The sequence below is a fragment of the Neophocaena asiaeorientalis genome, unplaced genomic scaffold (genome assembly GCF_003031525.2).
Source record: "Neophocaena asiaeorientalis asiaeorientalis breed wild unplaced genomic scaffold, Neophocaena_asiaeorientalis_V1.1 scaffold171, whole genome shotgun sequence".
Lineage (NCBI taxonomy): Eukaryota > Metazoa > Chordata > Mammalia > Artiodactyla > Phocoenidae > Neophocaena > Neophocaena asiaeorientalis.
Window position 1 is genome coordinate 2,861,028 of NW_020174013.1, and position 23,787 is coordinate 2,884,814.

The following is a 23,787-nucleotide window of genomic DNA, read 5'->3' on the forward strand; positions in this document are numbered from 1 at the left end:
CCTTTTCATACTTCTGTTTTTAATTTAAATGTAATCTCTTCAGAGATATAATCTCTGATTATCTCATGGCTCTCTCCCCCCAAACACAGCATCCTGTTTATTCCTTTATGGTACTTATTCCAATTTGTAGTTATTTACTTACTTGTTTATTTACCTGTTCATTATTTGTTTTTCCTACCAGACCATAAGACATAAAGGGGAAACATATATGTTTGTTCACTACAGTATCCCCAGCAATTAAAAGGCCACTTGGCACTTAATGCAGGCTCAATAAATACATGAATGAATGTCAGGGCTGAATGACTGACCAAATGCACAAAGAAGGAAGCACATATTGACCAATCCATCAGCTATAGCATGCACTACATCTGATATTCCTGCTAAGTACAGCACCCAGCACAGCATGGTGCCTCTTATTAGACAATGTCCATCTAATAGGATCTCTTCCAGTGATGAACATGTGCTCTCCTAGCATTTTTCGTGTCACAGACCCTGGAGACCAGGAAGGCAGTTCCTCTTCTCTAACTTAAGCCTTCCCTACGGCAATTACCATTACTAGCTCTAAGGAACTTAACTGGAAGCAGAATAAAATTCTTTCAGCCATGTCTTCATTTGACATGTGTGGGTATTCATTTGGAAAATCTTTGCCTTACCTTTCTTCGGTCCTCTCATGGACTTCATCAACAATGATATGGGTGATTCCTTGTAGGGCTGTGTCCCCCTCTAGCCTTCTTAGCAGCACTCCTGTGGTGCAGTATAACAGTCTGGTGGCTGAGGACTTACACGTAAAAGGGCACAGAAAGCTTTAATGAACTTTCTGAAAAAAGGAAACACTTTCCTGGCAAAGCCATTTTTAATGAATAGGGATAAAGAATACTGAAAACACCAGCAGTTCTATTTTAATATAAACCAAGAAACTAAATGCATAGTTTCTTGCTGGCAACAACAAAAGCTTTTCTACTTTACATCAAAATTTTAAGACTCATAGAAAGCATTCAAAAATGATTATAAAACATAAAAATAACAGTGAGTGATGAAATCAATTCTGAATTTGTTCATTCCATATTTGGCTAAATGGATTAAGTCCCAGTTTAGGAACAAAGCAGCACCTACTACATCACTTCTGCCAATAAAGAATAGAAGGTCTTTACAGAGGAAATTAAGTACACCCCAAAAAGAGTTTAAACCAAAATATTTCTAAAAGGACTTCAGCCCTATTGAAGTATATATTCCAACTTGCCCAGAATCTCCAGACCCCAAGGGCTCTTTATACTTGAAAATTGTAAATTTCTGTCATCAGGAAATAAGAAAAGCATACAAACCTTGACACTTTCTAACCGGATCTGGTATCCCACAGTCAGACCCACTCTCTCTGCTCTTTCTTTAGCAACGCGTTCGGCGACAGAGATCGCAGAGATTCGTCGGGGTTGGGTACAGATGATGTTGGCCACCTTCTCAGGTGGTCCGTTCAGAGAATCATCCAGAATAAACTGTGGAATCTGTGTGGTTTTCCCACATCTGTATGTCAAAACAAGTAAGTCCTAAAATAAGAGTTTTCAAGTGCTCTAGTTAACTAAAGAAGCAATCATATCCAATGAGGAAAGTAAGAAGCTAATTAGAATAAAAGTTGTTCAGCTTCATCTATCTTTTAAACCTACCTACTGACTTATTACCTATAGCTGATAACTCCTAGGAATTTGCACTTAGGTTAACAGGGCAATCAAATAATAGTTCACTATTATTTGTAAAACTGGGACTATTGAATAAACATTAGGTTAAGGTCTATAAATGCCTTCAGGAATGTGAACTCTACATGTGAATCCTAAAGAAACAGGAATATTATGATTATTAAAATACTTTATATTTTTCCCATTGGTGTGGTATTGCTTTGGCTATACCAAAGTACTGACTGAGGTTAAAAAGATAAGAAACTGGAAGATACAAAGTTACTACTATATCTGTGAGTCTGGGCACAGATGTAATTATTAAACTGAAGACCCTTGAATACAGAACTAAATTAAGCCTGCAACTTGCCCCTGCCAAATAGGTTTGGATAACATATGGAGAGTGTGGAACAGGAAAAATAATATACCCTAAGTTGTTCTTAAACAAAAGCTTTAAGGAAATCAGAATAAATTTAGAAAATTCATTTCTGAAGTTTCAAGCTAAATGTTCTGGAACTGTCCTTTACATTTTAAAATGGGCCTTGTTAAAAGCCTTCAGCTAGGCCTTTTGCCTTAAAATTGTCTTAAGGCAGAGGTATACAATATCTATAAATTCCCAAATTTCTGGGCTTCCCTGGTGGCGCAGTGGTTAAGAATCCGGCTGCCAATGCAGGGGACATGGGTTCATGCCCCGGTCCGGGAAGATCCCACATGCCGCAGAGCGGCTGGGCCCGTGAGCCACAACTACTCAGCCTGCGCGTCTGGAGCCTGTGCTCCGCAACGGGAGAGGCCACGACAGTGAGAGGCCCGTGCACCGCGATGAAGAGTGGCCCCCGCTCGCTGCAGCTGGAGAAAACCCTCGCACAGAAACGAAGACCCAACACTGCCAAAAATAAATATAAAATAAATAAATAAAATTTTTTTAAAAATCCTAAATTTCTGAGTTTTGTTTGTTTTTTTGTAATTTGGCTCTATAGGCTACAGTTGCCACATTATTTGCCTCTGTGAAATATTATTCAATATTTAACAGGAAAAAGCACAAATAACACCAGCAACTGTTTTTTTTTTTAAAGTAGAACTGGTGGTGGTAACCAGGGCACACACCGTATCTATAGATGAAAGCTGCATTAGAAATAAATCACATTCTTACCCAGTCATACCACTTATAACAAGCACTTGGTGCTTGCTCAACAGTTTAAGAATGTTTTCTCTTTCTTCCCAAGCAGGGAGTGATTGTCTTTCTTGCAGAATTGACTGGAACTGTCTGGAGGCCTAATAAAATAAAAGATAAGACATCAGTTTGGTTACTTTCAATCACCTTTCACAAAGCTCTGAATGTGGAATCCCATAGTCAGACCTCCCCTTTCTGCTCTTTCTTCACCAATTTGTTTAGAGACAGAAAGTGCAGATTTGTTGGCGGTTGGATGCTGGTGAATTTAGTCAGAAGGCTGTTCCGAGAATCAGCCGGAATAAGCTGTGGGATCTGAGTGGCTTTCCTACATCTGAATGAACTGAAGGATCTTACAAGAGAAATAACCCCTCTTGCTTAGCACCTATCCAGCTCTTTCTGTAAGTCTCTATACTAGCACTGTTCAACAGAACTTTCCGTGCTGATGGAAATGTTCTGTTTGCGTGGTCCAACATAGCAACCTCTGGCTACATGTGATTGTTGAGCACTTGAACTGTGATCAGTGCTGTCGAGGACCTGAATTTTTTATTTTATTTAATTTTAATAAATTTAACTTTAAATAGCTACACGTGGCTAGGGGCTACCATACAAGACAGCATAGTTCTACACAGTATCAGATTTTTACCAAAATCACTAACAGTAACGGAACTCACTAAATGGTTCTTTTTCTTTTTTAACATCTTAAATATATACAATTTTTATCTGTCGAGAATAAATAAATAAAAATAAACTGGTATGGATTTATAGATTTCTTTTTTTTAAATTCCTGGGTTATAATCCAATACTGTACATCCAATACCTACGATATAATCCGATTTATTTTGTTGCTCTCATTATTTCATTTTGGCCATTGGGAGCTTTTCCAGGTTGATTCCTGAGTCCTTCTGACATGCCCTCATCTTTTTTGTTTTGTTTTGTTTTGTTTCTGAATACTCCCTCATTTAAAGAGTTCTTTTTGGCCAATCACCACATCTATGTAACTCAGTTTGACATCTAATGGCCAATGCTATAAACATTGTACTGTAGGTTAAAACTGTGGATGTATTTTTGACTAATGTAAGAAATTTATACTAACATTTATATTACCATACACATTTTCTGCATGTAATTTTATCACCTCTAAACACACTGTTCAAACTGAATGTGTAATTTTTTATTTCCACCGTCTTATTATTTATGGTGTGATTTTCTAGTCAATTTGACATTCTATGGGTGTTGTGGTATATATGTACTAGTGTTATATATACTCTGTCAAAAATCAGAATCACAGAACTTTAGAATCGGAAGGGCCTTAGATAGCATCTAATCTAATCCCCAAACTGGTTAAGCAACTCGTCTTTATCCTCCATCCAACTCTGTCCTAATACTTCACTTATGAGTTCTTTTAAAATCATCTTATTTTTACCCCTGAATGGGGTAAAACAACATGGACTTTGAAAACAGAGAGAATTAGCTTGAAACCCTGTGTTGCCACTTACCAGCTATGTGACCTTGGGCAAATTATTTATCCTGTGAGCCTTTGAAATGGGGTAAGAGTCCCTCTTCTTTCTCCTTTTCTATACTGTTGTTTCTAAGGTAAATCACAGTACTACTTTTCCTTTCACTTATCAGATTTCTATCATAGTAACAAAGCCACATGATTCTCAGAATATCTGGTATATATGTGTTTCATTTTCATCAGCCATTGGATTTTCCAAAACTATCTAGAACATGCATCCAAGTTTGCTATGGCATGCAGAAACTTTGCCCAATCAGAGTAAAAGAGAGCTGAAAGTATACCATGGAGAGTAGCCAAAGCTCCCTAATTCCCAATCCCTTCATCCATACATTAGGGAGGCAATGCTAGCCATTCTCTCAGAATACCCTACCTGTTTTATTCGGAACTGCTTGCAGATTTTGACATTCTCAGCATGTACTGATTTTGCCTGCCAGTCATATCTTTTGGAAATCTTTTTCTTAAGGTTGACATAGCTTTCATTCTCCACCATAACTGGTGCAGGACCTTCATCCTCATCTGTCTCCTCCTCAGGCTCTGATTCCTTTTCAACTTGAAGGGGATAAAAGGAAACATTTTTGATATGGAGCCCTTTCTTTAGCAGGGAAAAGTGACTATCTAACAAAGTAACAACAACAAAAAAATCATAAAATGGAGAAAAAGTTAAAGCTTGAATAAAACAAGTTCATTCATTTCCACACTACTACTTCTACTGCTGAAGAACTTAAAACGCATCTCCAAATAAACTTTAATCAAGTGTAAGTGGCTCTGGTTAAATCAAATTAAAAACAAAGAAAAGGGCTTCCCTGGTGGCGCAGTGGTTGAGAGTCCGCCTGCCAATGCAGGAGACACGGGTTCGTGCCCTGGTCCGGGAAGATCCCACATGCCGCAGAGCGGCTGGGCCCGTGAGCCATGGCCGCTGAGCTTGTGCGTCCGGAGCCTGTGCTCCGCAACGGGAGAGGCCACAACAGTGAGAGGCACGCGTACCGCAAAAAACAAAACAAAACAAAAAAGAAAATCATGCCCTGCCTTGTTAATCCAATAGACTCTGTACATTCAGAAATTAACTGAAAGTTTCAAATATTTGCAAGTGTACCTACAATTCCATGACACAAAATAACCCAAATGTCTATCATATGATGAATCAATAAATGAAATGTGGTATGTCCATATAATGGAATAGTATTCAGTAATAAAAAGGAATGAAGTACTGATACATGCTACAACATGGATGAACCTTGAAAACATTATGCTAAGTGAAAGAAGCCAATCACAAAAAGCCACATATTTACTATATGATTCCATTTCCATGAAATGTCCAGAATAGGCAAATCCATAGAGACAGAATATAGACTCATGGTTGTTAGGAGTTGGGGGAAGGGAGAAATGAGGAGTGACTTGCTAACAGGTACAGAGTTTCTTTCTGGGGTGATGAAAACGTTCCAGAGTTAGACAGTGGTCATGGTTGCACAACTCTGTTAATATACTAAAAACCACTGAATTGTACACTTCAAAAGAGTAAATTTTATGGTGTGTAAATTATATCTTAATAAAGCTGTTATCTTAAAAAACAAGTTCACGACACACAGTTTGTCATTTCTTGAGGAATACATCTGAGTGCTAGAACTCGCTGTAGGTTGGGAGCGAGTCAAGGGGCCAGTGAGGGAACCTAGCCAGCTGTCCGGCATCCGCATCTCGGTGCAGTTTCACTGTTCTCTACCTGTTGACATTTACCTAGGAACTCCTGGGAAATAATAAAACTTGCTGCTCTGAAAGAAAGGTGGCAAAAAATAAGAGAGATCCTACGGTAAACTTTGAAAGGGGGGTTACTTGTGATGTAAGACCCTGTATGGCACACTCGGATCTGGAGGAAGCCAGAGGCTCGTACAAACATTTCTCTATTTGAGGATTTAGGGACCCATAAAGAGAGACATCCCCTAATGACTTTTGGGGGTCTAGCATACTAAAAGCAGGAGGGTATGGATGGTGGTATAGAAAGAGAAGTATCTCTAAAAACTCATTTTAAAGTAATCCTATATACAATAACAGAAGTAATCACAGGAAACCAAATGGATTACACGAAACAGACTTTTCTGGAAGGATGCTTTAAGGTTCTTCCAGCCCTCGACTGCTAGAATAAACTTATACATCACTACAAACTTTCAATTCAGGGAGCCAGAACACAGTGACAGAATTAGGCCTTACAAGTAAAGTCAGGTCATAGCTCAGGGGAGATCCTACATCAGCCCTCAGAGCCTCTGATTGCTATAATCCATCATTCCAAATCCCGCCTCCACAACACCTCATCAATGACTTACATACCTTCTGGAATTTGATTTGAAAGAAACGAATTACTTGGAATCACTGGTTTACGACAGACAGGATTATTTATTCTGGTCCCAGAGGATACTGGCAGAAAGTTCACAGGAGGGACACTGTACTTGTGATGGGTATATGTTAGTAACTTGGTTATTTCTGATTCTTCCTCTAAAAGGGTTATCAAAGAATATACAACAGGTTCTGAAGTTTCTGCAAATGTCAAGGCCTTGCCATAAAGGAACTCAGAAATATGTAAACGACAAGCCAGAGGTAGATTCTCATTGGTGGAATAAAATGCCACAAGGGGAGCTTGGTAGGGGTATTTGTGGTCTTTAGAAAATCGAATTTCAAGTTCGTATAAAAAAGATGCATCTTCGTCAGCATTTAGATGGGAATCATCTACACTTCTTTCTGCTCTTCCAACAATTTGATTTGGGGACACTTCATGTTTGAATTTGCACTTTGATCCAAATTTGCAACTTCCTTTGAGGTAAAATTTACAGATTTCAAGTGACGTCTCCTGTATATTTTTGGTACTTTCCTTTTGCTTGGATTTGCAGAATTTACTTGTCAAATACCCCAGTTCTAATCCAATGGTCCAGACTCTGTTCTGAATTCTTTCTATAAATTTTTCTCCACAGATTGACTTGAGAGCAAAGGCCTCTTCCTGTCGCTGCTCCACACACTCATCCAAGCTTATACGCGCAACGGCCTCAGAGATCTTCATCCTCTCTCCAAATGTCTCTGAAAAACACTGGGTGAGCAGATGTTCCAGTGATGCCCCCAAGTCTCCATTGCAAATTCTCAGGGCTACCTGACAGTGCTCGGTGTTGAAACCATACCTGCCAAGTGAGAAGCATGACAAAAACGACTGAGTAATATCAAACCTCAAAAGAGAAATTCATTTCAATACATATATGGGAAGGCATAACTATACATAGGCAGGGTTTGTATCTTGAAAAAGTGTACCTGATAATACTAACTCCTCCTTCATCTCCCTATCCTAAAAGAGAGGATACTGGGCGTATCAGGTACCACTGGAACGCACACAACACGGAAGTATTTGAGGAGTGGTAGGTGCGTTTATAATACACTTTCAGTTTCCTTCAATTTTCCCATAAATGATGAAAGCAAACCTGGAAAGTTTCTGCACTGCAAACGCTGAGACTGTAGGCTCCGGATGAGGCTCCACCAGGCCTGAACCAGCACATTCCAAAGGATCTGAGTCGGGAACAAGGGAAGCTTCTCGTCCAGCTGACCAGTACTGCTCATCATCACAATCAGACTCATCGTCTTCTTCCTCCCCAGAAACACCTCTTCTGGCAAAAGTAACATTTTCATATATTAACTTCTACTTACCTCAAAGAAAAATTTACTAAGAGTCTAAGAATTTAATTCAAGGAACCAAAGGACAGAGAATCCTGACCACTATTCAGTCACTGATTTAATTTTTTATTGACCTATTAATTTATATCTCGGCAAGTAACAGAATTTATTACCTGCCAGGTACTATGTTAAATGTTTTATATGTACTATCTCTTTGAAAATCTTCCCAATAACCCAGCCAGATTGGAATCCCTATTTTGTTTTTCAGATGATCAACTAAAATTTAAGAGAAGATTAGTAACTGCCAACGGTTATAAACTAAAGAGCAACTAGAGATTTTAACCAAGGTAGTCTGACCCAGAGTCTGTGTTCTTAACTACAGAAGCCTTGGCTATCCTCTCTCTCTTCTCGTTTATAAAAACCATGGCTATTTTTTTTTGCTTTGCTGCATAACCACCCTTCCTAAATTTCAGACAGATATGCAATTTGTAGATAGGATGGAAATTGAGCCGTTCATGACTGACCGTTCATTAATTCTGGCAAATGGAAGGATTAACCTCTCCAACTGAAGTCACAAAGCAAAACAGCCAAAAGTCTAAAACAATCTTTCTCTTCGGCAGATGGTCATGAGAAGTGTAATCATAAGACTTCATCTGACCAACTCAGTATTTGCTCCTAGAACGATGCTTCTACTTGTTCACTACAAGGTTTTGTTTGAAAGGCTATCAATAAAGCAACTACTGAATCCATATTAGCACTGTCCTAGAAAAAGTAAAGACGAAAGGCGATCTGTACCATTGCTCACAGATATTGCAAAACAAACTCACTCTGAAACTGTTGCTGAATAATTATTCTTGTATTTCTCTTGGCTCACTTTCAACTAGTTATACAGCCACTACAGGATCAGTACTGATACAGTATTCCAAAGACACACAGGACCCTCACACTGCCAATGCATCTTCCTCAATATAGTAATTGACTGAAATAAAATAATTTACTCAGATCCAGCATCTGCATCCTGTTCTTGCAGGTCTCGGAGAAGAGCTTTCACTTTCTCTTGATTCTCAGAAGTCATATGTAGAGTCTGAAGGGGCGCTTTGGCTTCAGGCTTCCATTTGGGGTGTGCGTCCCCTTTTCTCATGCTACTGTTACTAGGTCTGCAAAGGACACAAAAACAAAATTACACATTTATCCGTGAGCAGAACTTTTACACTCTCCTCAGGGTCCCCAAATATATATAACATGACTGGACTGTCAAATACCCTACAAAAGATGACAATGAATGTGAAGAGATTCTCTATTTTCTACAGTATTTACCAGATTTCATTATATTGAAACTGCTGGAGAAAAACCTGATTCGATGCTTCATCATTAAATCTGGCTTCACTAACTCAAGAGTCCTCTGGAGAAAGTAATGTTATGGTGACTCCTTCTGCACTAGTGGATGTTCAAAAGAAATGTGCTACATACAAAGAGTACATATTTCATTCTATTTGAGGTACTTGATCTGAAAACAACTGAGAGTCCTATCTTGTGAATATTAGGCACTATTTTTTTTTTTTTTTTTTTGCGGTACGCGGGCCTCTCACTGCTGTGGCCTCTCCCGTTGCGGAGCACAGGCTCCGGACGCGCAGGCTCAGTGGCTATGGCTCACGGGCCCAGCCGCTCCGTGGCATGTGGGATCCTCCTGGACTGGGGCATGAACCCATGTCCGCTGCATCGGCAGGCGGACTCTCAACCACTGCACCACCAGGGAAGCCCTAGCCCTATTTTTGAAATATTTACCTAAATTATTATTTCCTGATTACAAAAATCATAATAATACATGTTCACTGTAGAAAAGTAGAGAACCAAGAAGAAAACAGAAGTCATCTTAAATCACATCATTCTTTTTCACATACATTTTTTATAAAATTGTACAGCACATATAATCTTTTATAATTTGCTTTATTTCCTTATCAAAATAAAACTGTCATTTCCCCCAAATTAAATATTTTCCTACAACTTAACTTTTAAATGGTTACACATACATATAGAGGTACTAGAATTTATTTCACCAATCTTTCATTTTGGGAATTTAGATTTTTTTTTAGGGATACTTTTTAATATTTAAAACAATAATCAGCTCTAAAGTTTAACTTTATTCACTAAATTTCTTTTTTTCACTTGGCATGTTTCATTATAAATTTTCACAAATCTAGGGAAATGGCAGAAACTTTCTCTGCATTGAAAATCCAACATATTATTGAGACTTTGAAAAGAACCACACACTTACACTCGCAAAACTGGGTACCAAAGGAGAAAATAGAATAGACTGGTTTTTAACCACTTAGTTGCAACCTCTGAAAAGAAACGTTAGCCCAAATTCATCATTACGCCTTTTGGTTTCAAAAAATTTTTAATCTACAGAAATTAACACCATTTACCAAGATTCACCAATTGTTAACAATTGCCATACTTAAATGCACACACACATTTATGCCCTTCTCTTATTTCTCTCTCTACACACACACAGATGCATATATATATATATATGCTCCCTCATATATGTACATGCATGCTCTGCTGAACCATCTGAATGTAAGTTGCAGGCATCACATCCACTCTTAAATACTTCAGCATGTTATTTCCTAAGAACAGAGACATACTTTTATATAACCACAATACTCTTATCACTCACAAGATATCTTATATTGATATCATCTAATATATAATCCATATTCAAAGTTCCTAACTGCCTCAATCATGTCTTCTACAGATTTTCTTAATGAGTATCTAGTTTAAAATGACATTTAGTTAGCTGCTTTTCAAACTCCTTTAATTTAGAATAGTTCCCCCACCTATTTCCTGGCAGTGACTTTTTTGAAGCACTTAGGCTAGCTGTCTTGTAGAATTCTCACTATTTGGACTTGTCTGATTGTTTCCTCATGATTAGAAAAAGAAAAAGAAAAAAAAGGGGGGTGGGTGGGTGGGTAGGGGGAGAACTTCCATATGCTCCTATCTCATCTACCTCTTATTTGTAAACCCCTATACTTTGCCTTCCTTCCAGTTCCTAAGGATGAACCATCCTCGATCCTAAAGTCAGTCCCTCTGTATAGTGTATACACAATCTCCTTAACCTCCTCAAGGAAATCATTGAAGCACTTATCCCCCCTTCTGCATCATCAGATCATCAGTTCTTCATTCTCCTTTGGATCATTTCCATCAGCTTACAGACATGCTATATGACATCTACCATCTTAAAAAAAAAATCTTCCCTTTGACTGCATATCCCTCTCAAGCTATTATCCTATCTCTCCTCCCTCCCCTGCCCTTTAGAGAAAAACTCCCTCAAAGGGTTATCTAAATCATTGTCTTTGTCACCACTTTCTTTCCTCTTCTCTCTGAAACACACTCCAATAGGGTTTTCTCCACACTAAGTATACTAAACCAAACAGCTCTCATCAAGGTTACCCATGCTATCCACATTGCCAAATCCAGGGGATAATTGTCAGAACACATTTTTCTTTTTTCTTTATATTGGCTGTGTCACGCAGCTTGTGGCATCTTAGTTCCCGACCAGGGATTGAACCTGGGGCCACAGCAGTGAAAGTCCTAATCACTGGACCACCAGGGAACTCCCGGAACACATTTTTCTTGACCTATTAGAAGCATTTTTTATACAACGTGCGTATTCCCTTTAAGTATCCTATCCAAGCTGATTGGATACTTCCCTTGAAAACACCTTCATTCCTTGACTTCCAGAAATAAGCTTAGTTTTCCTCCTACTTCACTGGCAACTCCTCAATCTACTTTGTCACATTTTCCTAATCTCTCTCAGCTCTAAAGCCTAGAGTGCCCCAGGGCTCAAAGTTCAGACCTCTTCTCTATATCCTATCTCATCCAGTCCCATAGCCTTAAAGCACATTTATTCCTAGAGGACTCATACATTTACTTCTCTAGCCTAGATCTTATTCTTGAACTCCAGACTTATATATTAAATTGCCTATGAAATTGCCACTTGGAGTGTACCTTCTAACTGGTCTTCCTGCTTCCAACCCATGTCCCCCTGTAGTCTCTTCTCCACAGAGCACACTGAGGCAGGGCCACTGAATATGGGTGCACAGACTACACACTATGCAAAGTGTCCTAAAGTAGGGAAGGAGGGGACAGCAAAAGCTAAAATCTAGTCTCTATGCTCTGCTTGCCAAGACATCCATCCTGGAGCTATAACTGCCCAAAGAAAGGGGCACCATTTTCTAATTCACATGAAGGGATATACTGAATAGCAGTAACTCTGGCTAGAGTGATTGATGTCACACACTTGCCTCAAACCCTTCAATGGCTTCCCATTTTACTCAAAGCAAAGCCAAAGTCCTTATAATGGCCTTTTTGGCCATGGCACGTGACTTGGCTCAGTCCAGTTCAAGATGCTGACAAACCTCACAGCTGGTGCTTGAAAGACAGAATTGTGGCGCTTGAAAGAAGCACTTCAGGTAGATAAGGTGTATTTGAACATGTGATGACTGATATATACAGAACAGATGTTTTTGCTTTCCTTGACCTTTCCTGGTGGTAGCAGGGGTGAACTTTTGAGGTGCCAAATACCTGTGAGAACGTATGTCTGCCCCATTGAGAATGTCTGTAGAATTCAATTCCATTATTTAAAATAGTTTTTCTACTGACCGGCCCCAGCCTGAAGCTTGACTAGCTATTCTACAACTATCCTAAGACAACTTTCTCAACTGTGCTTTAATTTTCAAAGGTTATTTTAAAATCCCATTCTTTGAACTATTCCAAAGATTATATATTCCAAAGTATCCTTTTAAAAACTTGGTTTTATGTGCTTACGATTTTTTCTATAATAAATAATTTTAATGATTATATCTGACCCCTTTGACAGAAAACAGATCAATGGATTCCTAAGGATCAGGGAGGAGTGTGTCGCAAAGGGCATGTGGGAGTTTTGAAGAGCTGTTTATGGCGATGATTGCATTTGTCAAATTTTAGGTTGAGTTTTACTGAACGTAAATTACACTTCAATGAACATGACTTTTAACAAAAACAAACAAAATCCTTATAATGGCCTATAACATCCTATACAGTATAGTCTCTTGAATCTAACTGCCTATTTGGTTGATCTGGTTGGAAAATAGATAATTCATCAACTAGACAGATGAAGTATAGCCAGATCTCATTTGGAGACCTTCAAACTACAATGCCTAAGAAATACTTAAAATAATTTTCATCACCTTCACCATTTCCAATATTTACTTTCCTAGTAATACTGATTACAATAACAATATTATACTCAATTCACAGTGTCATGTGGAAGTTAAAGTTAACTTCAGATTTCAAAGCACCACCCCCATCCCCGGCCTAACAAAAGGTGTTATTTGCCATCATGCCTTTAGAAAAGGTTACAAAGAAGGGGCTTTAAAACAAGAGGAAGATAACTTGGCCAGAATTACTTGACATTTTCCCCCTTTGTCTTAGTCATCTGTTAGATCAGGAATTGATACTGTTTTCACATTTGAATATTCAAAGAGTATAATGACCTGGATGAACGCCTTGATTCACTGAAGATACAAAAGTCATCGCCATCATCCCAAATTCTACTTGAGGCCTTTCTATTGCCACCAATGCCACCGCCACCGCTGCCACCCCCATGAGATTTACTAGCATGACTTCTGCCTCCTCTTCCTCCTCTGGAAGACCCCTTTCCACCTCCTTTCCCTGGCTTGCCTTTTCTTCTTACTGAAGAACTCATTTTCACCTGCAAGAGAAAAAAGTAATGCAGACATTATAAAAATCAGACAAGTATAATAATCCTTTGTTTGTCAAGTTATGGAAAGAGCCTATTTTAAAGAAAAAAAGGAAAACGCATACTTTAAAAGGGCCAGTTTAGGACAAGCATGGATAAACTGCTTCACAAAAGATTTACAAGCATATCCCCCTCAGGATTAATATTTAGTGAGCTTCTCTGACACAGATTTCTTAACCAGGATGTGCATCAGAAACACATGGAGAAGTTTCAAATCATACATAGGGTGTGTAGGGTCCAATGCTACATTCTGATCTGGTTAGGTCTTGCATAGGGTTTAAAAAACTCTAGTTGAGAAGAGATATTTTCATGTATTTAATACATAATTTGATAAGTAAAATGTATATTTACATATACACTTGCAGAAACACAGTCCTAGCTCAGAGACTTTGCCTGGGGGAAGTAAAACTGTAGAGTTTTGTATGCGATCAAAGTTAAGATGTTATCAGCTTAAAATAGAATGTTACAACTAAAAGATGTTTTATGTCAGTCTCATGGTAAAAAGCAAAAATACAAAACAAAACAAAACAAATTACACAGCAAAAATCTATAGTAGATACATAAATGATAATGAGGAAGGAATCAAAGCATACCACTACAGAAAATCATCAAATCACAAAGGAAGACAGCAAGAGAGAAAGAAACAAAGGATCTATAAAACACCCAGGAAACAACAATCAAAATGGCAATAGTAAGCCCTTACCTATCAATAATTACTTCAAATGTAAATGGACTAAATTCTCCTATCAAAATACACAGAGCAGCCGAATAGATAAAAAAACAACACTCGGGACTTCCCTGGTGGCGCAGTGGTTAAGAATCCACCTGCCGATGCAGGGGACACAGGTTCGAGCCCTGGTCTGGGAAGATTCCATGTGCTGCGGAACAACTAAGCCCATGTGCCACAACTACTGAGTCTGTGCTCTAGAGCCCGCAAGCCACAACTACTGAGCCCGTATGCTACAACTACTGAAGACCTTGTGTCTAGAGCCTGTGCTACGCGACAAGAGAAGCCACTGCTATGAGAAGCCAACACACCACAACGAAGAGTAGACCCCACTCACCGCAACTTGAGAAAGCCTGCATGCAGCAACAAAGACCCAATGCAGCCAAAAATAAATATTAAAAAGTTAAAAAAAAAAAAGACTCAACTACATGCTGCCTACAACAGAATCACTTCAGCTTTAAAGACACACATAGACTGAAACTGAAGGTATGTAAAAGACAGTAAATGCACATGGAAACCAAAAGACAGCAGGGGGGCTTCCCTGGTGGTGCAGTGGTTGAGCGTCTGCCTGCCGATGCAGGGGACGCGGGTTCGTGCCCTGGTCCGGGAGGATCCCACGTGCCGTGGAGCAGCTGGGCCCGTGAGCCATGGCCACTGAGCCTGCACGTCCGGAGCCTGTGCTCCGCAGCAGGAGGGACCACAGCAGTGAGAGGCCTGCGTACCGCAAAAAAAAAAAAAAAAAAGACAGCAGGTGTAGCTATACTTAGACAAAATAGCCTTTAAGTCAAATACTGTAACAAGAGACAAAGAAGATCATCATATAAAGATAAAGGGGTCAATTCATCAAGGGAATCTAACAATTGTAAGTATTTATGCTCCCAACATCAGCGCACCTAAGTATATAAAGCAAATATTAACATAATTGAAGAGAGAAATAGACGGCAACACAAAAATAATAAGGGACTTTAATACCACACTTTCAACAATGGTCAGATCATCCAGAAAGAAAAATCAGTAAAGAAATATTGGACTTGAACTATAATTTAAGCCAAATGGATCTAACAGACATACACAGAACATTCCATTCAAAGCAGGAGACTACATTTTCTTCTCAAATGCACATGGAATATTCTCCAGGACAGATCATATCTTAGGCTATAAAATAAGTCTTGACAAACTTAAGAAGACTGAAATCAGATCAAGCATCTTTTCTAACCACAATGGTATGAAACTAGAAATCAATAACAGAAGGAAAACTGGAAAACTCATAAATATGTGGACATTAAATAACATGATCCTGAATAACCAATGGGTCAAAGACAAAATCAAGAGGGAAATTTTAAAATATCTTTAAACAATTGAAAGTGGAAACACAACATACCAAAACTTATGGGATGCAGCAAAAGGAGTTCTAAGAGGACAGTTTAGAGCAATAAATGCCTACATTACGGAAAAGAAAAGATCTCAAATAAACAATCTAAATTTACACCTCAAGGAACCAGAAAAAAGAACAAACTAAGCCCAAACTAAGCCAAACTAACTATACCCAAACTAAGTCCAAAGTTAGTATTATGCATAATAGGAGCACCAGAAGGATAGGGGGGAGAGAGAAAGAGAAAAGAGCAGAAAAAATATTAAAAGAAATAACAGCAGAAGACTTCTCAAATTTATTGAAAGACAATAACCTACACAGCCAGGAAGCTCTAAGGAGTCCAAGTAGGATACACCCATAGATCCCTAAACAGACACAGTATGTAAAAATGCTGAAAGTTAAAGACAAGGAGAAATCCTGAAAGCATTTAGAGAAAAACAACTTGACACTTCCAGATATAAACCCAGTAAGATTAACAGTTGACTTTCTGGCAGAAACGATGGAGGCCAGAAGGCAGTGACATAATACATTCAAAGGACTTAAAGAAAAGAACTGTCAACCAATAATCCTATATCCAGAAAAGCTATCTTTCAAGAATGAAGGTGAAATTAAAAGTTTCTCAGATAAAAGCAGAGAATTTGTCGACAGCAGACCTGAGTTACAAAAATATACTAAAGGAAGTTCTTCAAGCTAAAGCAAGTGACCCTAGATAATTTGAATCCACACACAAAAAAAGGAGCACCAATAAAGGTAATTGTGTAATTACAAAAAAAACCCAAAACACAGAAACCCCCTCCCCTCAAAACCAACAAAACAGTGTAAATGTATATTTTTCTCCTTTCTTCACATAACCAATTTAAAAAGCAATTGTATAAAATAATATGTACATAATGTAATATCGGACCTGTGATGTACAGAAATGTAATATATTTGCCAATAACGAACAAAGCAGATCAGTGGGAGCATAGTTGTATTGGGTTAAGAAAATGATTACAGATGGTAAAGTAATAACTGTAACAATGTACAGCTGGGGAAGCGACCTAAGTGTCCACTGACAGATGATCGGATAAAGAAGACGTGGTAATATAGACACAATGGAATATTACTCAGCCATAAAAAAGAATGAAATAATGCCATTAGCAACAACATGGATGGACCTAGAGATTATCATACTAAGTGAAGTAAGTCAGACAGAGAAAGACAAGTATCATACGATATTGCTTTATAAGGAATCTAAAAAAAATGATACAAATGAACTTATTTACAAAACAGAAATGGACTCACAGACATAAAAAGTAAATTTATGGTTACCAAAGAGGGAAAGGGGGAGGGGTAAATTAGGAGTGTTGGATTAAAATATACACACTACTATATATAAAATAGATAAGCAATAAGGACCTATTGTATAGCACAGGGAACAATACTCAGTATCTTATAATAACCTATAATGGAAAAGAATCTAAAAAAGAATATAAATACACACACACACACACACGTATAACTAAATCACTTTGCTGTACACCTGAAACTAACACAACATTTTAAATCAACTACATTTCAATTAAAAAAAAAAAGAAAAGAATGTACAGTTGCATTTGTAATATTAATAGATGTAATATGTATAACAATAATACTGCAAAAAGGAGGGGAAAGGAATACAGCTGTATGAGAGTAACATTTCAATACACTACTAAAATTGAGCTAGTATAAATGTGAAGCTGATTCTGATATGTCAAGATGTACAAGATAAACCTTTGGGCAGTCACTAAAAAACAAAACAAAAACTCAAAAAAATATCGTGAAAAAAATCATTAAAGAAATTAAAATACTTAATTATAAAATGTTCATTTAATGATAATACAAAAGAAAGCAGTAAAGTAGGAACAGAGAAACAAAATAGACAAGAGACATATAGACAACAAAAAGTAGAAGGGTAAATGTAAATTCCACTATACCAATAACATTAAATGTGAATGGATTGAACAATTCAATCAAAAGATAAATTATCAGACTGTATAAAAACAAGAATCAACTATATGCTATCACTTTAAATTCAAAGATACAAATAAATGAAAAGTAAAAGGATGGAAAAAGACAAATCATGCAAACAGCAACCACAAGAAAGTTGGAGTGACTATACTAATATCAGACGAAATAGACTTTAAAGCAAAAAATGTTGTTAGAGGGCTTCCCTGGTGGCGCAGTGGTTGAGAGTCCGCCTGCCAATGCAGGGGACACGGGTTCGTGCCCCGGTCCGGGAAGATCCCACATGCCATGGAGCGGCTGGGCCTGTGAGCCATGGCCGTTGAGCCTGCGCGTCCAGAGCCTGTGCTCCGCAACGGGAGAGGCCACAACAGTGAGAGGCCCGCGTACCGCAAAAAAAAAAAAAAAAAAAAAAAGTTCTTAGAGATAAAGAACATTTCATAATGATAAGAGAGTTAATCCATGAGGAAGATATTAACAATTACAAATACATTGCACCTAATAACACAGCACCAGAATACATAAAGCAACAATTGACAGAAATAAACAGAGAGGACTTCCATGGTGGTGCAGTGGGTAAGAATCCACCTGCCAATGCAGGGGACACAGGTTTGAGCCCTGGCCTAGGAAGATCCCACATGCGATGGAGCAACTAAGCCCGTGCACCACAACTACTGAGCCTCCATGCCACAACTATTGAAGCCCGTGTGCCCTAGAGCCCACGCGGCACAACTACTGAGCCCATGCACAGCAACTACTGAAGCCCGCAAGCTCTAGGGCCTGCATGCTGCAAGTACTGAAGCCCGTGCACCTAGAGCCCAAGGGAAGCCACCGCAATGAGAAGCCCATGCACTGCAATGAAGAGTAACCCCTGCTCACTGCGACTAGAGAAAGCCTGCATGCAGCAACAAAGACCCAGTGCAGCCAAAAAAAAAAAAAGAAATGGACAGAGAAATAGACAATGCATAACAGTAGGAAACTTCAATACCCACTTTCAACAATGGTAAAGAACAACTACTGTAAGTCCCCTACATACGAACGAGTTCTGTTCTGAGAGCTCATTCGTAAGTCCAATTTGTTCCTAAGTCCAACAAAGTTAGCCTAGGTACCCAACTAACACAATCGGCTATATACTGCTGCTTTTACGCTTGCTTCTGGACATCCTGGGCTTGAAATAAAGATACTGTACTACTGTACTCTATACAGTACTGTACTGTAAAGTACACAAAAGCACAACTACTTGTAGAGGATGCACACGTGACGATGTTCGCCAGACACATGAGCTAACTTATGTGATTGGACATACAAACACATGTTCACATCTTTGAAACTTCACAACTTGAAGGTTCGTGTGTAGGGGACTTACTGTAGACAGAAGATCAATAAAGAAATAGAAGACTTGAAACACAGTATAAACCAACGAGACCTAAGAGACATCTATAGAACACTCTACCCAATAAAAATATACATTTTCCTTATGTGTATAAGGAAACTTTTCCAGGACAGACTATATGTTAGGCTATAAAAAAAAAACCTCAATAAATTTTAAAAGACAGAAATGATACAAAGTATGTTTTGCAACCACAGTGGAATGAAATCTGAAATCAAAAGCAGGGAAATATCTGGAAACTTCACAAACATGTAGAAATTAAACTAGGTCTCTTGATAGTCCTTTCTTCAAAATCCTTCATAATTATTCATATTTATTGTTTCTTTTATGTTTATCTTCCCGCCTCCCCAAAAGCTCTCTGAGGGCAAGGATTATGTCTATTTTGATTACCAATGTACCTCTAACACAATGTCTGACATATAGAAGAAATTCAATATGTATTTGAAGAATGGCTGAAGGTTGAATAAACGACTGATGTGAGAATGGAGATTCATTCATTTATTTATTCATTCCACAAATATTTATTAAGCACTTATTACGTGCCAAGTCCTAGGGATATAACAGCAAAGACAACAAAAATTCCTGCCTCATGAAGCTTATCTTCTACAGAGTAAGACAGACGATAACTAAATACATAATATCAGTTAAGTGCTATGAAGAAAATACAAAACTCTGAGAGTGCTATTTTAGATAGAGCAGTTGAGTTAGAGTGGTCATCTTTCTGAGGTCATATTGAGCAGACACCTGATCATTCAGAAAATGAGTCATGAAATATTTGTGAAAAGTACATTATAAGCAGAAGCAATAGTAGGTGAAAAGGGGCCAAGTCCAGAACATCTTCAGTGCACTGGGCCGGATGAAGAGTAAGGAGTCTGGTGGGTCTGCAATATAGTGAGCAAACGAGATGAGGTCAGAAAGTAGACGGCCATGTAGGTCCTGGGAAGAACTTTGAATTTTATTCTAAATATAACAGAAAGTCACTAGAGAGCAGAAGCAAAAGCTTGGTACGACTGACTTAGGTTTTAAAACAATTACTCTAAAAAGGGAACCCTCCTACACTGTTGGTGGGAATGTAAATTGGTAGAGCCACCATGGAGAACAGCATGGAGGTTCCTTAAAAAACTAAAAATAGAGCTACCATATGATCCCACAATCCCACTCCTGGGCATATATCCATAGAAAAACATGGTTAGAAAGGATACACGCACCCCAATGTTCACTGCAGCACTGTTTACAATAGCCAAGACATGAAAGCAACTTAAATGTCTATTGACAGATGAATGGATAAAGAAGATGTGGTACACATATATAATGGAATATTACTCAGCCATTAAAAAGAATGAAATAATGTAGGGGACTCCCCTGGTGGTCCAGTGGTTAAGACTCCGTGCTCCTAACACAGGAGGCCCGAGTTCGATCCCTGGTCAGGGAACTACATCCTGCATTCTGCAACTAAGAGCCCACATGCTGCAACTAAAAGAGCCCACATGTCACAGCTAAAGATCCCACGTGCCGCAACTAAAGATCCCACATGCTGCAACGAAGATCCCATGTGCTACAACTAAGACCCGGCGCAGCAAAATAAATAAATAAATAAATATTTAAAAATAAAGAAAGAAAGAATGAAATAATGCCATTTGCAGCAACATGGATGGACCTGGAGATTATCATACTAAGTGAAGTAAGTCAGACAGAGAAAGACAAATATATGATATGGCTTATATGCGGAATCTTAAAAAAAAAAAGATACAAATGAACTTATTTACAAAACAGAAACAGACTCACAGACTTAGAGAACATCGCAGACTTAGAGAACAAACTTACGGTTACCAGGAGGGAAGGGTGGGGGGGAGGGATAGACTGGGAGCTTGGGATTGACATATACACACTGCTCTATTTAAAATAGATAACCAGGGACTTCCCGGCGGTCCAGTGGTTGAGACTTCACCTTCCAATGCAGGGGGTGTGGGTTCAATCCCTGGTTGGGGAGCTAAGATCTCACATGCCTTGCAGCCAAAAAACCAAAACATAAAACAGAAGCGATATTGTAACAAATTCAATAAAGACTTTAAAAATGGTCCGTATCAATAAAATCTTTAAAAAATAAAATAAGATAAAATAGGAAACCAACAAGGACTTACTGTATAGCACAGAGAACTCTGCTCAATATTCTGTAATAACCTAAATGGGAAAAGAATTTGAAAAAGAATAGATACATGCATATATATATATATATATATAACTGAATCACTTTGCTGTACACCTGAAACTAACACAACATCAAGTATATTTGTCAATCAAATATACTCCAATAGAAAATAAAATTTTTTTAAACATTCAGATTAAAATTATCTAGAAAAAAAAATTACTCTAGCTGTTTTGTGAAGAATAAAAAGTCTTTAGGGAGGTGAGGAGAACCAGGAGGCCAGTTAGAAACTACTGCAGTTGTTCAGTCTGGAGATAAAAAACAAAACAAAACAAACAAAAAAACCACAGTGAGATGGACTAGGGTGGGAGCAAGTGGAGCTGAAAAGTGGCCATAGATTCTCAATGTATTTTAACAGTAGATCAATTATATGCAAGGAATGAGAAAGAAGTGTCTAGAATTACTTTAAGATTTTAGGGCCTAGATTAACTAGGTGAATAGGGGTCCTGTGCTCAGCCATGTGATCAAAATGGGAATAGTGGGGAGGAAAAGATATGGGGAGTGTCACAAGTTCAGAATGAATGTTACATTTGAGATGTCTTCTAGATATTCAAATGGAGATATGTAGAAGGTATTAATAGTTGGAAATACAAGTCTGCATTGAGGGGAAAGGTAAGATTTTTCATTTACTTCTCTAAAACTCCTATAAGTTAAATATCATTTTCTATATTTTATAGCAGAGGAAACTAGAGAACAGATAAATTACATGACTTGCCTAATGTCACCAACTATAGAAGCAAAGTCTGGAGCCAGGGTTTGAAACAATCCATTCAACTCCAAAGATGAAATTCTTTCCCCCATATTTCCCTCTTACCCCCCAAACATGTACTTTGTATCTTCAATTCAAAACTTAGTGTTGGGACTTCCCTGGTGGTCCAGTGATTAAGAATCCACCTTCCAGTGCAGGGCACGCGGGTTCGATCCCTGATCAGGGAACTAAGATCCCACATGCCACGGGGCAACTAAGCCCACGTGCCACAACTACTGACCCCGCGCACTGCAATGAAATATCCCGCGTGCCACAACTAAGACCCGACGCAGCTAAATAAATAAATAAAATGAAAACAAAACAAAGCCAGCCCCCCCCCTTGATTTATGCCTGGGTCTTAATTTGTAAAGGTGACTGAGTGCTGACACAGAGAGATCAATATCACTGAAAGAAAAGTTTAATGTTACTTACAACTCCCCTAGAAAGGAGAGGCATGCCATGCCACGGTGGGCCACAGGGGGAAGCACCAGTGTCAGGAGGAGGCAGAAAGGAACAAGAGTAAGGCATAGGCTGTAGCCTTTCTTGGGTTTTCCACGGGAAAGGCGAGGCAGGGCAGGGTAATCAGTTTCGGATTGGCTCGTTTGAGCAATTCCCACAGACGCTGAGGCATAGGGTACCTGGCCCCAGACTGATTTAGGGCAGGGGAACTACTAGCTTGGCGGTTAGGCAAAGGAGGTGGTTGGAAGTGGATGCAGGACTGGTTGTTTTGCATATGAAAGGCGCGCTCACAGGTTAATTGTTAATTAGCTAGCCCTGGGAATGGCAGTTTCTTCCCGGCCAGGTAGGCCCACAAGACGCCAAAATCTGGGAAGATTCCAACAATCTTTGTTCACCGTGGACACAGGAACCTAAGTTTGGCTGGAAGAGTATCCTTTGTTTAACATCCAAGTTTGGCTCCCAGGAACAGAATCACCAAGCTGGGCGCTGAAAACTGACCACAAACCATTCCCCTCCCAGGCAAATCTCTGACTCATCCCATATATCCAGCTCCTTGCAGATACCCAGACCTGGTACCTTTCTTCCAGCATACATCGCAGCAAATCCTCTCCCCAAATAGCCACCCAGTGGAGATGGAGACAGAGACAGGAAACGAAACCTGAGCCCCTCCAATCCCACCCTTTATCCTGCTCCGAGCCTGAATTCAGCTCCCCCCGCCTCCAGCCTGAGCGTGGACAGCCTCAGCTGCCGACCCCCGCCAGGCCCGGTCTCAGGGCCTGGGATCCTAATGCCCCAGACTCACCGGCCCCTGCCAGACAGGCTGTATCCCACCGGGCCGGGAGGCGCCTCAGACCCTGACCACTCCGGGATAGGGAGTTGGTAGAAGGGTCCGCACACTGACTACTGGGGCGACGCGCAGACCACGCACACGGAAATACATCCCTCATACGCGGCAAGGGAGGCCGCCCCGGGCTCGCAGCGCTGCTTCCCGTGGCGTCTGTTAGGACGCGGCGCCCACCGGGATCTCACCTGGAGCAGCTCCGCAGCGGCCCAGCTGCAGCGGCCCAGCCCTGGCGCCTTCTGATTCGCTCAACCTCGGGCCTTTG

General features: G+C 39.3%; 1 protein-coding gene across 4 annotated transcripts in view; it reads right to left on the minus strand.

Annotated features, from left to right (window-relative positions):
- DHX57 (DExH-box helicase 57) overlaps window positions 1-23,766 on the minus strand; it is a 58,333-nt gene extending 34,567 nt beyond the window's left edge. The window contains exons 1-9 of one of the 4 annotated variants that reach the window (XM_024753481.1): window positions 23,711-23,766; window positions 13,531-13,748; window positions 8,992-9,150; window positions 7,804-7,986; window positions 6,671-7,509; window positions 4,722-4,900; window positions 2,815-2,936; window positions 1,323-1,518; window positions 654-778 (exon numbers count right to left, since the gene is read on the minus strand). In XM_024753481.1, coding sequence (XP_024609249.1) covers window positions 654-778; window positions 1,323-1,518; window positions 2,815-2,936; window positions 4,722-4,900; window positions 6,671-7,509; window positions 7,804-7,986; window positions 8,992-9,150; window positions 13,531-13,742 — 2,015 coding nt within the window. In that variant the 5' untranslated portion in view covers window positions 13,743-13,748; window positions 23,711-23,766. Of the gene's footprint in view, window positions 1-653; window positions 779-1,322; window positions 1,519-2,814; window positions 2,937-4,721; window positions 4,901-6,670; window positions 7,510-7,803; window positions 7,987-8,991; window positions 9,151-13,530; window positions 13,749-23,483; window positions 23,663-23,710 lie in introns of those variants that run through there. The other 3 variants (XM_024753478.1, XM_024753477.1, XM_024753480.1) reach the window with 3 other exon arrangements.
- Window positions 23,767-23,787: the final 21 nt, after the last annotated feature.